At 56.1% G+C, this 13,572-nt stretch overlaps 4 protein-coding genes across 4 annotated transcripts; 3 read left to right on the forward strand and 1 right to left on the reverse strand.

The window, feature by feature from the left end:
• Positions 1–1,417: 1,417 nt before the first annotated feature.
• METBIDRAFT_11400 (uncharacterized protein) lies at positions 1,418–2,677 on the forward strand (the record flags this gene model as incomplete). The annotated part of the gene is made up of 1 exon (XM_018853976.1): positions 1,418–2,677. The coding sequence occupies one exon, from the start codon at positions 1,418–1,420 to the stop codon at positions 2,675–2,677; it is 1,260 nt and encodes a 419-aa protein (XP_018713080.1).
• Positions 2,678–3,221: 544 nt separating this feature from the next.
• GYP5 (Gyp5p) lies at positions 3,222–5,561 on the forward strand (the record flags this gene model as incomplete). The annotated part of the gene is made up of 2 exons (XM_018858792.1): positions 3,222–3,379; positions 3,998–5,561. The coding sequence occupies 2 exons, from the start codon at positions 3,222–3,224 to the stop codon at positions 5,559–5,561; spliced, it is 1,722 nt and encodes a 573-aa protein (XP_018713081.1).
• Positions 5,562–5,837: 276 nt separating this feature from the next.
• METBIDRAFT_77941 (40S ribosomal eS4 domain-containing protein) lies at positions 5,838–11,177 on the forward strand (the record flags this gene model as incomplete). Its single annotated transcript, XM_018858793.1, has 2 exons — positions 5,838–6,622; positions 9,473–11,177. 2 exons carry the CDS (start codon positions 5,838–5,840, stop codon positions 11,175–11,177), a joined length of 2,490 nt encoding a protein of 829 aa, XP_018713082.1.
• A 151-nt stretch (positions 11,178–11,328) lies between these two features.
• MTR2 (Mtr2p) lies at positions 11,329–12,467 on the reverse strand. The gene is made up of 2 exons (XM_018854625.1): positions 12,099–12,467; positions 11,329–12,024 (listed from the first exon to the last, which is right to left on the reverse strand). Exons 1-2 carry the CDS (start codon positions 12,121–12,123, stop codon positions 11,480–11,482), a joined length of 570 nt encoding a protein of 189 aa, XP_018713083.1. The 5' UTR covers positions 12,124–12,467; the 3' UTR covers positions 11,329–11,479.
• Positions 12,468–13,572: the final 1,105 nt, after the last annotated feature.

Raw genomic sequence — 13,572 nt, forward strand, 5'->3', positions numbered from 1 at the left:
GGTTCCTCTTGCCGGGAGTCGATTTGGAAACGCTCTCGCAGAGCGGCCACTACCAGAAGACGTTGGCGCCGTTCCGCGAGAAGTTGGCCGGCTCCGTCGACTCGTCCAACATCCACCTGCCCACGGCCAACTCGGTGTTTTCCAACGACGACTCCATGAACGGCTCGCTCGGCGACAAGAAGGGCGACGACATGTTCGACATGGACGTGGAGTACGACAAGCAGAAAGTCAAGCAGGAGATCATCGACGACTTTGTGTTGAACAACATCCCCACCGAGCCCAAGCGATTCCTGCCGCTCTCCATGGCATCCGCCCACCGGGGCCTGGGTGCCAGCAACAAACGGCTCCTGGCCATCTCGCTAGGGCACGAGCCGTACCTGATGTCCTCGGCCGCGCACACGCCCAGCACGGCCACACTCACAAGCCCCTCGTCGCTTCTTTCGCTCAACTCCTTTGAAAACTACGATTTCGACCACGAGCGCTTGGACGAGCTCCCGGGGCTCGCGACGAAAAGACAGAAGCTCCAGGCAAGCGCCGAGTACACGCTGATTTTCAACGAGGTCTTGTGCGACGACTTTGCCTAACGAAACCCACTACTTTGCTTCTCCCCTTGTATTTTACTGCTTTTTATGATGACGTCCGCCCGTTCACAGCCCATGTAGCAAGCCGGCGCCGGTCGGTTCTCGAAAGCCGGCGCCGCGCTCGTAGCCAAGATTAGCCTGTGCCCGCGACATGCAGCGGTTCCGAGGGGCACCGGCGCAATTTCGGGGGCAACACCGCACCGGCCGTGCGCCGCACACTTCCGTGCTACCCCGGAGATGGTCACGGCATGTGCGTGCACGCAGTCCAACGGGCTCACCGTACCTTGGTGAACTCGGTACCTTTTCTTCGCCAAACACATTTAGCTCCTGACACGCCAGAAGGGTTTTCAGGCAGAAACTTGAAAGACATCCCGTGGCAAATCCGCCTGTCCAGCTCCGCAAGGCTCATTTCGAGGCTTCCCATACTCACGTCTTGCCTGATCCGGCCGAAAGTGCAAGGGCCTGTTTCTGTCCCTTCACCTCGAATTCAGTGGGACGTTTAATAGCAAGTTTGCGAACCCACAAATCCCTCTCCGGCTCGAGCCGCCAGATTACCAGCGCGCTGCAAATCTCGCTGTTTGGAACCCCTTATTGTTGATCCTCCAACAAACGGGAACTTCTCACTGTTGCTCCTCCAACAAACGGAACTTCTCACTGTTGCTCCTCCAATAAACGGAAACAATATTCATCGGTCGAAATCTTGGATCACCACATCCGCTTACCCGTCCCCTCGATCTGCTGCAACTCTCTGCGGGGATTCATACACGAGGCGCTCCATCACCCAAACCACCCTCGGTCCTGAGCTCTCCTTTTCTTGAAGAAACAACCCGGATCCCATGTCTGCGCTAAAAAACTTGACATCACTCAAGCGCAACATCACCCGGCGTCTCCGCCAGGCGCTCGAGGAACTCCAGGAAAACTTGGGGAACTTGGGGAATAATCTAGAGCGGCAAGCGGCGCCGGTGCGTATTCCGGTGCCGGCGCGTGGGGGTGCGCCGTTCCGAGGGCGCAACCCCATGAACTTCCTCCGGGGAGACGTCTTGACTTCCGGCCGCCGCTCCGCTCGTTTTCTGGCCGGCCTTCCGACCGGCCTCCCGACCGGCTTCCTGGCCCGGGGGCTCTCGTCGCTCGTGGGGTCACGTGACCCCCGCCGCCACGGCTCCCGTTTCTTCACCACCTACAACCGGCTCGGTGCCTTCAGCAGTTGGCGGTGGGCGCGGCTCAACCAGTCCGTGCTCTTCCACCACTTCTCCTCCAAGTCGCAGTTCCGCCTGAAGGCGTTTCACCGGTTCTACAACACCCCGGCACTCACGCACCTTCTCAAGAAAAATGGTGCCCTAGGCCAGCCCGACCCTTTCATGGGCAGAGGCAAACATGGCGCGGCGAGGCGTAGTCGATGTGCTGTGCCCGAAAGAGCCGCCGTGGCCTCCTCGCTCAGACTCAATCTTCTGTTGTCCCCGAGATTCCATGACATGGTGCAGGCGTTGGCCAGACCGCTCTCGCCCCAGCCGTCGGGCTGCTACGTCGACTTCGCGCTCCAGCCCAAATTCCTCATTCCGCCGGCAACGGTCATGAACGCGGATGTCGTGGGCGAGCTCCAGGCCAACCTCCAGCGCTTCGAGCGCCAGGTGGCTGAGTTGCAAGAGGACTTGCTCAAGATCAGCGAGTTGGGCGAGCTCCCGCTCAAGCTCATGGCCGCGGAGGGCGTGCTCCGCGTGTTCTTTCCCAACTGTGACCGCGCGCAATTGGAGTGCTTGCTCGTGGAGAAGAATGTGCGTGGTGGAGTCATACACGAGGATGCGTGCGGCCTCTACGAGCAGCTCCAGGACAACAGCCAGCAGCTCCATGACAACAGCCAGCAGCTCCAGGACAACAGCCAGCAGCTCCAGGACAACAGCCAGGTGACGCCGGTCTCGGAGGCTGGCGTGTTGAGCAGCGGCGCCTCCCTGGATCGGGCCCTGTCGCGCTCGGCGAGCAGCGAGCCATGGGACGACATCTTGTCGCTGTCGGGTGTTGGCAGTGGGGCGTATGTGCATTTGGAACGCCTCCCCGCTTCGGCGCACGCCGGAATCGCAGACGGGCTCCAGTGGTCCTAGTCCAGCAGGCCTAGACCAGACCTGCGGGCATGGTTCTGGTGATCGTTGCACTTCTTCTTTTAGGTGGCCCGCCTCACCGTGGCTTCATGCTGGCGCCGGCCGCCCTCGCCGTTCCCCGCTTATATATTTTTGTTCTTACCATTTGTGTTTCTGTGGCGAATCCCATGTGTTTCTTCCTGGCGAATCGGCCCCAGCCGCCTCTGGCATATGAGCCCGGGCCGGCCCTCCGCAACACCTGCCATATCAACCGGGGCCTGCACACTGCTGCCCCAGGCGAAGCGCCGGTTCACAAGCCGCTGGAAAGTTCTTCCAGCACGCCCCAGAGCCCCGTTATTTTGCCAGCAAGCCCTGCGTGCCAACATCTGCGTGGTCCCTTGTCACGTGAGAAGACTTCCTAGCACTTTTGTCGATCTCCACCGACCGTCCCCCGCTGCACGAGTCTATCTTTATAGACGAGACAGCCGGTGCATAAAACAGCCGAATTCCGTGGGCGCCGCCTTTCCAAACGGCCGGAACCGCCAGAAACGGCGACTTGGCACCGGAAATGGGCCCTGCGACGCCGGAACCGGGCGCTTCCCCGGCGCAAGCCAGCTCCCGTTGGGAGCACGAAAGCGACGCAGACGATTCGTCGGAAAGCGAGTTCAAAGACTCTGCCGAGGCGTTTGGGCTGCCCGAAATCAAGCAAGAAACAGCCAACAAGGTGTATTCTGGGCACGGGACTGAGCCGCCGCCGCCAGGCTCCCCGAGTGTTTTGAACGACGAGGACGGCGCTGGCCATGGCAGCGAAACCGAGGATAAAGTGCCCCAATCGCCGCCTTCTGGAAGCGGAGTGCATGTAGAAGACGTGGTGGGAAGCCAGGCTGCCGGGGGGGGCGGGCCGGCTGATCTTGGGGATGTGACTGCTGAAACTGGCAATTTGGATGCGGAATCGGCCGAGTCAACGGGTCCAAAAGACGCTGTAACGGCCGAGTCAACGGGTCCAAAAGACGCTGTAACGGCCGAGTCAACAAGTCCAAAAGACGCTGTAACGGCCGAGTCAACGGGTCCAAAAGACGCTGTAACGGCCGAGTCAACGGGTCCAAAAGACGCTGTAACGGCCGAGTCAACGGGTCCAAAAGACGCTGTAACGGCCGAGTCAACAGGCCCAAAACACCCCGCCGCACACCCGAGTGCCTCTGCTCCCCCTGCTTCGCCGCCCACTCAAACGCCGGCGCCATCCGCCCAAACAACTCCGGCGCCGCCCTCCGAGGTGGCCCCCGAGACCGGGCGCCGCGTCCCGCCCCGACCCCCTCTCCCACCTTTCTTCGACCCCGCGCCTAGCACGGCGCTCCCCTCGGCGACTGTCGAGGCCCTGTCGCTCCTCGAGGCGCGGCAGCTGGAAATCTCCATCCGCTTCGACGCCAAGGACGAGGGCCAGCGGCGCGCCATCAGCACCGGCGTGGAGAGCGTGCGCAAGACGTACCGCGACATCCGCAGCGCCATCGGCCACTTGCCCGTGGAGCTCCTGCGGGGCGAGCACGTGGACTGGGGCTTGTGGGACCGGGTCGTCGAGGACTACCATGACACGGTCTTGCACGAGCAGCAGCAGCTCGCGCGGGCCGTGGCCGGCGGCATTCCCGAGGAGGTGCGGGGCATCGTGTGGCAGTTGGTGGCGCGGTCCAAGAGCTTGCCGCTCGAGGAGTTGTTCATGCACTTGAAGACCGAGCCGTGCGTGCACGAGAGGGCCATCAAGCGGGACCTCACGCGCACGTCGTTCTTCGCCGCCGTCGAGGCGGCCGGCAAGGCGCGCGAGCTCTACGACGTGGTGCTGGCGTACGCCAACTTCGACCCGGACGTCGGGTACACGCAGGGCATGGTCTTCATTGCCGTGCCGTTGGTCATGAACATGGCCGGCAGCGAGGCCTTCTGCTTGCTCGTCTCGCTCATGAAGGACTACGGGCTCCGCGAGCTCTTCTGCCCCGAGATGCGCGGCTTGCACTTGTTGCTCCACCAGTTCGACCGGCTCTTGGCCGTGCACCGGCCGCTCTTGTACAACCACTTGTTGCGCCAGGGCGTCCGCCTGTCCATGTACGCGTCGCAGTGGTTCCTCACGTTCTTCAGCTACAAGTTCCCGTTGCCCGTGGTGTTGCGCGTCTTCGACATGGTCATCACCCAGGGCATGGAGGCCGTGTTGCGCCTTGCGCTCAACCTCATGCTCCAGAACGAGCCGTTCTTGCTCCCGCTTCCCTTCGACCGGCTCTTGGACTTCTTGAAGGACCGCCTCTTCAACGTGTACGCGGGCGACGGCCGCGAGCCTGCCGACGACGCCCCGGTGAACCGCCGCTTTCTGATTCTCGCCCGCCGGCCCGCGGCCAGGTCCCTGCCGCCGTACGACTTGGACGCGTTCATCCGCGACTCCATGCAGATCGACGTCAGCCCGTTGGACCTTGCGCGGTGGAAGGCCGAGTTCGACCTGCTCCTCTCGCAGGACTCCCGCCGGGCCGCTGACATCAACACGCTCCGGGCGCAGAACGGGTGCCTCCGCCACGAAGTCAAGGCTGTGGAGATCCAGACCCACGCCCTCCGCCACGACCACCTCGCCTCCGTGCAGAGCCTTGTGGACGTGAAGATCGCGTTGCCCGAGCTCCAAGGAGACGTGGACGAGCTCGCGTCGCAGGTCGCTTCGCTCGAGGCAAGCATCCACAGAATGGAGCTCAGGGTCGGCGCCGGCCACGCAGACATCCCGCAAGACATCGACGCCCGCATCCAGGAGCTTTTGGCCCAGAACGCCCAAGAAACAGAGAGGTTGTCCAGCCTAGAGGACCAGCTAGGCGAGTTGTGTCTACAAGAGGAGGCGTTGGCAGCCGAGTTGAAGAAAAGCAAGAAGTGGTTCTGGAAGCACTAGGCGGTCTGCCCGCGGCCTACCAGACCCAATGTGGGCGAATAGACGCTGGCGGGGCGACTACTGGGTCGGCCGTTTGCAGCCACGAGGCGGCTGCGGGGGTTGGGGGCGGTCACGTGGCCGAGGGTCACGTGCCGCCGTCGCTGTGCGGGCTCATGCCCTACGCCGGCGCCGCGTGTGCAGTGCGCATCCAGCATCGGGCCTGGTGCCGCGGCCACTAGTCAAGAAAATTTTCAGCTCTCCACTGGATTTCTTACTTCACCAAATTACTCGTTCACCATGGCTAGAGGACCTAAGAAGCACCTTAAGAGATTGGCAGCCCCATCCCACTGGATGTTGGACAAATTGTCCGGCACCTACGCCCCAAGACCCTCTGCTGGTCCACACAAGTTGAGAGAGTCCTTGCCTTTGATCGTCTTCTTGAGAAACAGATTGAAGTACGCTTTGAACGGTAGAGAGGTCAAGGCCATCTTGATGCAAGAGCACGTCAAGGTTGACGGCAAGGTCAGAACCGACTCCACTTTCCCAGCCGGTTTCATGGACGTCATCACCTTGGAGGCCACCAACGAGAACTTCAGATTGGTCTACGACGTCAAGGGTAGATTCACTGTCCACAGAATCACCGGCGAGGAGGCTTCCTACAAGTTGGGTAAGGTCAGAAAGATCGCTTTGGGTAAGAGAGGTGTTCCTTACGCCGTCACCCACGACGGTAGAACCATCAGATACCCAGACCCTCAGGTCAAGGCCAACGACACTGTCAAGATCGACTTGGCCACCGGCAAGATTACTGACTTCATCAAGTTCGACACCGGTAAGTTGGCCATGGTCACCGGCGGTAAGAACATGGGTAGAATCGGTGTCATTGTTCACAGAGAGAAGCACGAGGGTGGCTTCGACTTGGTCCACATCAAGGACGCTTTGGAGAACACTTTCGTCACCAGACAATCTAACGTCTTCGTCATCGGTACCGAGGCTGGCAAGCCATACGTGTCCTTGCCAAAGGGTAAGGGTATCAAGTTGTCCATCACTGAGGAGCGTGACAGAAGAAGAGCCCAAGGCGGTTTGTAATCGTCGCCGCAACATCCAGTTAATATACGCTATTACTTTTAGAACATGATGTAGAGGATGCAACTCCTTGTAGATCCGTGAGGGTGTCCTCGGCGAGGCCATGCCTCTGTGTGTGCTCTGTGTGCTGGCTAATTTCATGGATAAGATTCGGTAAGAGTGATCCCCAAAAGGGCATTGACAAGAAAAGTTGGAGCGTCGGTGCTGCCTTACGTTTCGTCATTTAGAGTGCGCTTATTCAGAGCTGATGCACATGTCCATCACCTTCATTAGACAACGACAAATCAACACCTTTCCATATTTAATATGTAAAAAACCTAAAGTATTAGAAAGCATTCAAATTTGTGTCTAGCAAGCTTTCTCTGTTTTTTATCAAATTTTCAATTTTTGGAAATACTTTGGCCTTGGATAATTTCTACTTTTTCGTCAAATCTGAACAAATGTTGAGAAAATCATTCACGTTTCTCTCTCACCCTTTTTTTAGGTGCAGGCTTCTAGGAATAAGTTAAAGCATTCCAGTCAAATCCCAGTGAATAGAAAACAATACCCCGAGACTCCTTCAACCGACTTAGCTCGTGTCTCAAATTGAAATTGAGAAACTACGCGAATCCAATCATATCATGCCATTGGAGATTCTACATCTGATATTAACAAATCATTTATTAGTCAGCCGACATCAGGCCTTGTAATACCCGTCAATTTATCTCATTGTCTTGGCAAAAAGGGCTCAACCAAAGAAGGTGAGACGGACCTAAAGCAAGTCACCTTGTAATTGGTATGGAGCACGCAAGGTAGAGACTATGTCCTTGCAGGCCTGATGTCTCTTTGATACGCTGGAAGTAATTAGCACATGATGATTGTGCAAATTAGAAAACATATTCGATTCGCTTAACGTTTTGAAGCAGGATTTGAGCCGTCTCGCTTAGAGGAGTGCTTCATGAATTTTATTCGAAGAAAAAGCTTCATAACCTTTCCTTTTTAAAAATACTCTGGAGCTTTCGTTTCATGGTTATATCTTCCATATTCTCGAGACCAGTTCAAAGCGGCATCTACGAGACTGCAAGCCGGCTATTTCGGACTGTTGCACTTTCCCTGCTGTGAGTTTCAAATAGGATGTCACCAGCTTTGATTTGACAGCATTCATCACCAACAGCTTCGTTCCACCTTCCAAGAACAAGAAACTGCGGGGAGAACTTGGGTGGGATCTTTCGAATCTGATCGGTCTCACCAACTTCGTGGGGGTGCAAAACTGTACGTTAGATAGACTGCAAGAATTACTCTATGCACCAACGCATAATTTCGTGGCGGGCTTCAATCACGGAGTCAATTGTGTGAGAACTAGACGCTTAGCCCTAATTAATCATGTGACAAATGAGACATTAAAGTTCGCACCACTTACCCGGAACCAAATAGCACGACGAGTATATGAAGGGAAGAGAATTCCCTCTATAGATCTTTTTAGAAGGTCAGTTGACACAAAAGTGGTTTTAGTTTTTCCTAAATAAAGGTTTATTTCCACACGCTAGTACATCATGTCGAATCCGATATCTCAACTGTACCAGTTGGGAACCACTTGTGGACAGGACATTGAGTTGGAATATCCGTACTCAAGCAGAAATACAAACAAATTGGAGCGTGAAGCGAACAGAATTGGCAATCCCAGCGAGGCCACCGATCACGCAATGGAACAGACGCCTAACATCTTGAGACGCCGCTAGGCGATAGTTTGGAAAAGAGAAATTCAAGAGTACAAGCTCGGAACGTGGAATGCAATAAAGATCGGTGGGTTCGCCGCAATTGAAGTCTCCTCAGAGAAGCAAAATGAAATTTCTCACTGCCTTAACTCTTATTGCTTTATCTGCTGCCGCACCTTTGCAGGGCACCGGATACTTTGAAATTTATTCTCATGATCACCCTACTGGCTTCACTGTCAGGGAAAAAAACGGTCAGCTCGTCAAAGCTTTCGCAACGCAAACTTTGTTTCACGCCCAGAGTGATTACATATTTTTCGAGAGACACTGTTACATAAGTGTGGGCGAAAACCATAGCCTTTACTTGGTTATGGACAATCCAAGCATTGAGAGACAGCAAAAAATTGTGGTTCAGAATGAACCGGGCAGTTCAAAATACTACTTGACCATCAACGGGGACAATACATTTATTTTGTGTCTGGACGGGCGGATTCAGTTCGGCCGCCTGTGTAAAGATGGAGAATACATCAGACTTCGCTTTCATACCCAGCTGTGATTAACGGGCCGCGTTTCGACACTCGGTACGTAGGAAGAAGCTGATGCGAGGCTTTTTATATGATTATATAGATTTGTTCCTTTAATCAGAAGACTTCATCAGAAAAAAAACACCAAAAAAAAATTGCCCTCAACCATTCTATCAGACGACATGCTGCAACGCTGGGGTCTGCATGGAGCCCGAAAGCCAGTGCCGGTGCAAGCGGCCGGCCAGGCTGGAAAAAAGACCCCAATTTTGAACTATAGCAAAACAGCCGCATTATCTTGAGCTGTAGCAAAACAGCTGCATTTCAATACCAAAGCCCTGTTTAGTTGTAACAACAGCCGACCGCCCGTCTCCAAGAACGCCCAGCGAGATAGCGCCGGCCGAGGTCCCGGGCCTGCACACAGCGCGATAGCCCTGCACGCGGCGCCCGCTCACGGCAGGCCCGCCTATCTCGCGATAAACGAACGTCCTACTCCTCTTCTTTTGCCACGGCACAAAGACATGTTTCGTGTGCCCGTCTTCTTCCTCGCACTCGTCTCTGTGCTATATTACGTAAGCGAACATGGGCACGTGCTTTTGCCGCCGCCCCCGCTGTCCGTGGCGCCGCCCGCAAAAAGGCCCTTGCGGCTTGCGGGCCTCAACTTTCTCCATACAACAGACACGCACGGGTGGCTCGGCGGCCACTTGAACCAGCGTGCATACGACGGCGACTGGGGCGACTTCGAGTCGTTTGTGCAGCACGTGAAACAGCGGGCGCACGACCAGAAACAGGACCTCCTTCTCGTAGATTCCGGCGACCGCCACGACGGCAACGGGCTTTCGGACGCCACGGCGCCAAACGGCGCCCGCAGCCTGCCCATTTTCGCCCAGCTGGCGTACGACATCGTGACGTTGGGCAACCACGAGTTGTATGTGTGGGAGAACAGCCGCCAGGAGCTCGACTTGATTGCGCTGCACTACGGCGACAGGTACGTGAGCTCCAACGTGGAATACCGGGCCCGCGGCAACGGCACGTTTGTGCCGTTTGCGCCGCGCTTCCGCTACTTCCGCACGCCGCAGCAGGGCGTGCGGGTGTTGGCGTTGGCGTTTCTTTTTGACTTTGGCCGTGCCAACGGAAACACGCGCGTCACGCCCATCCGCCAGGCCATCCGGGAGCCGTGGTTCCGCGACGTGCTCGCGTCGCACCCGCCGCTGGCGGTGGACGTGATCGTGGTGGTCGCGCACGTGCCGGTCGCCAGGCGCTGGGCCGAGTTGCAGCTCCTCCACTCGGCGCTCCGCGACGCGTACCCACAAACGGTGATCCAGTACTTTGGCGGGCACAGCCACATCCGCGACTTTGTGGTCTTGGACGACAGGCTGGCCGCGCTCCAGAGCGGGCGCTTCTGCGAAACCGTGGGGTTCGTGAGCGTCGACTTGCTGCCGGAGACTGTGCCCGTGCACTCGCGCTTCTCCCGCTCGTACATCGACTTCAGCGTGGACCTGTTCATGTTCCACGCCCAGAAGCACGTGCCGGCGGACTTCCACACGCGCCGGGGGTCTGAAATCAAGCGCATGCTCGCCAGCGCCCGCTCGGACCTCCGGCTTGACACCGTCTTGGGGCACGTGACGCGCTCCAACTACTACATGGACTACGTGCCGCTCTCCCACCCCAAGAACATCTACAAGTTGCTCACGGACCGCGTGTTGCCGTCGCTCCCCCGCAAAGAGGCCCGCGGCTCGGCAAACCGCCTGAGAATCGTCCTCATCAACACGGGCTCCGTGCGCTACGACCTCTACAAGGGCCCGTACACTGTGGACAGCCACTACATCGTGTCGCCGTTTCAGAACGACTGGGTGTGCGTCCGCCTCCCCAAGCGCATCGCGCTCCAGGTGGCGCCGAAGCTCAACGAGAACGACTACATTCTCGCCGCCCCTGGCGACGGTCTCCGGAACTCGTACTTGAAGCCGCCGCACCAGCGAGACGCGCACAAGACGCCGGGCCTTCGCGGCCAGCTCGCGCTAGCGTACCCTGATTTGGCAGGCGAAACCGACATCCAGGGCCGGCTCGCCAAGGGGTACGTGACACACGACGACTTTGGCCACACGGGCGACGACACCCCGCACCGCGGAGTCACCAACCACCCGCTTCCGAACGTGGTGCAGAGCCTCGAGTTGGTCCCTGGCCTGGACGCGGACGTGGACGTGGTGTTCTACAGCTTTCTCATCCCCAACGTGCGCGCGGCCGTGGCCGCGCTCGGCGGCCTGATGGACGGGTTGGAATTCTACTCCGACATGTACTTGGGGCTTTTGCTCGACCGGTATGTGGCCGAGCACGGCGTGTGAAAACGCTGAGGCGAGGCGACCCCCCCAGCCCGAGACGTCCGCCTTTATACAGATCGCATAACGTATATTGACAATGGTGCATGCAAAGCATGGCATTGCGGGCGGGCCGGACTTTGGAGTCGAAGGGCTCTGCCCGCGACATCTTCCGCGCCGCCGCAGTAGGGCTCTCTCCTCTCACGGCCACGCGCCTTCTACTTGAGCTCGTGCTCCTCACGCCGGGGGGCCACACAATGGCTTTTCACAAGGTGCAAGCCTCGCAGGTTGCATTGTTGAAGCGGCACTCCCAACTGGAGACTGACGCCCTACACCGAGACCACGGTATCGTGCGGCTTGTACGTGACACGGTAATTCAAGCTGTTGATGCATTCGGTCTCATCGTTGGTGGCGACGCTCTGGTCCACTACCAAGTTGATATTGAAGCCGAACCACGGCCCCCAGAGCGCCCGCGGCTTTTGCGCCGCGCCCGAGCTCGGCACCACAAGATCGGCGCTTTCGCCCAAACGCGTGCGGCCACTCTCGTCAAAACGCACTTTCCCATGTGCAATGATTGTGTAGAGACCCGTGCCGGGCACCAAGTGCGTGTCGAAGCACGTGAGCTGGTGGTTGGAGGCGGGCGACGCAAGCCATTTTTTCTGGAACTCGAGCCGCGAGTCGTTGGCCGGTGCTTGCGGGATCAACGGGTTGCCGTTGAAAACAACCGCGCTGGCCGGCTTTAGTTGTTTTGCAAACTGTGTTGCATATGCTTCCACCGACGGAAACTGCGGTTGTGGCGACGCCGTGCCGGGTAGATGGAGTTGGAGGTCAAGCAGCGATAGCAACTTCTTCAAGAAGGGCTCGATGGGCTGTGCTGGACACAAGGTTAGTCTTGCGTTTCCACTAGAAAGCTGTTAATCGTTTTGACAGGTGTAGGTTGCTACGTACATGGGTCCTGCTGAACATTGTTCATGGCGAAAGGGGTTATAGGCCGGTGTTGGATGTATCAGTGGTGGAAAGAACAGTCTTTCTTTTTGTCGCGCAGTTGGTGCGAAAGGCTCTCAGCGCCTGGTTCATCATTTGGCGTCATGAAAGAGAGCCGTCCGGGTAGGGCGGGTCTTCTTCGACTATAACTTGTTTCCTGGTATCACGGGGATGAAAATGGGAAAATTTACGGGGCCCGGTTTGGGTGCCTATCAGTTTTGAAGACTGGGTGGTTCTGGTTAGAGGGCCCTGTGCAGGGCTGTAGATCAGACAATTACTTGCGGCCGATCCACTAACTAGAACGATGATTTAAGAACTGCAAATACAGTATGAATTGGCTGAGAATACTGCTGAATTTTATGAACACATCGAGGATTATTTCAAGTGGCACAGAATCCGACGCATATTTTGGCTTCTCGTATTCCCGTAGCTCCCGGAGAAACCTGCCCATGACTCAGGTTATCTAGGAGAGAGCTATTCTCCATTAATGGTTTTGTGTGTCTCTAAGCAAGCACCGTTTATCTTCAGCATGTAAACCGGTTTAGAGAAGAGCCTTCCATGTATGCTTATTATGCCTGATCATCAATATTTGCATTGTCTCACTCAAACATCGTATCTTCATGGGCAGAATATCAGGTAACTTTCAAAACAGCATCTCTATCGGCGTCGAAACACATATCAATACAAGCGATTGTCATCTTTTTGTCTTTGTCTATCCCATGGATTTTCGACAGCCTTGTCTGAAGACCCGCAGCGAGCATCTCTCAAAGAATTTCGGCACTGGTGTATCTGCTGCTTATGCAAGTTTCTAAAAGACATGGCAACTCGCCTGCACGTGTCTTCAAGTGTCTTGTTCGTCATCTGAAGCATTTTCAATAATTTTCTGCGTAACCTTCAATGCCAAGAATGTTAGCAACTTTGCTGGAAATATATGTGTTTCTACTCCTGTATAATAATGACTTCATAGTATAAGGCAGAGAGCCATGTCTTACACACTTGATCACGAGGATGTAACTGAGAAAGTGTTCGAGTTGAGAAGAGCGTTCAATGAGGGGCCGGGCATGTGATATCTGACGGAACTTACAAGAACAGACAGATATGCGCCAAAGGGAACCATCAGTGTAAGGCTGGCCCAGAGACCTTGCGTCGCACGGCGAACACTATCAATGTCCTTTCATCAAAATCTTTCTTTGGCTAAACCTCTGTCTTATCTTTTTAGTCTCCTGGAAGAGTCTGGTTTGAAAACAAAAAATCCAAACTTTCTTCAAGTGAAGAGAGTGTATTGGCGTCCATCACTTTTTAAGACTTACCAAGACGGGCAATGCAATGGCAATACTTTCTAGTTGCTGGGTTGTATGTACGTTGTTATTGAATAACCTTTTGGTTTTAAAGTGTCTACTTTTATTTGTGAAAGATGTAGAGCAGTATCTTAATTTGC

Source organism: Metschnikowia bicuspidata (assembly GCF_001664035.1).
Source record: "Metschnikowia bicuspidata var. bicuspidata NRRL YB-4993 chromosome Unknown METBIscaffold_2, whole genome shotgun sequence".
Lineage (NCBI taxonomy): Eukaryota > Fungi > Ascomycota > Pichiomycetes > Serinales > Metschnikowiaceae > Metschnikowia > Metschnikowia bicuspidata.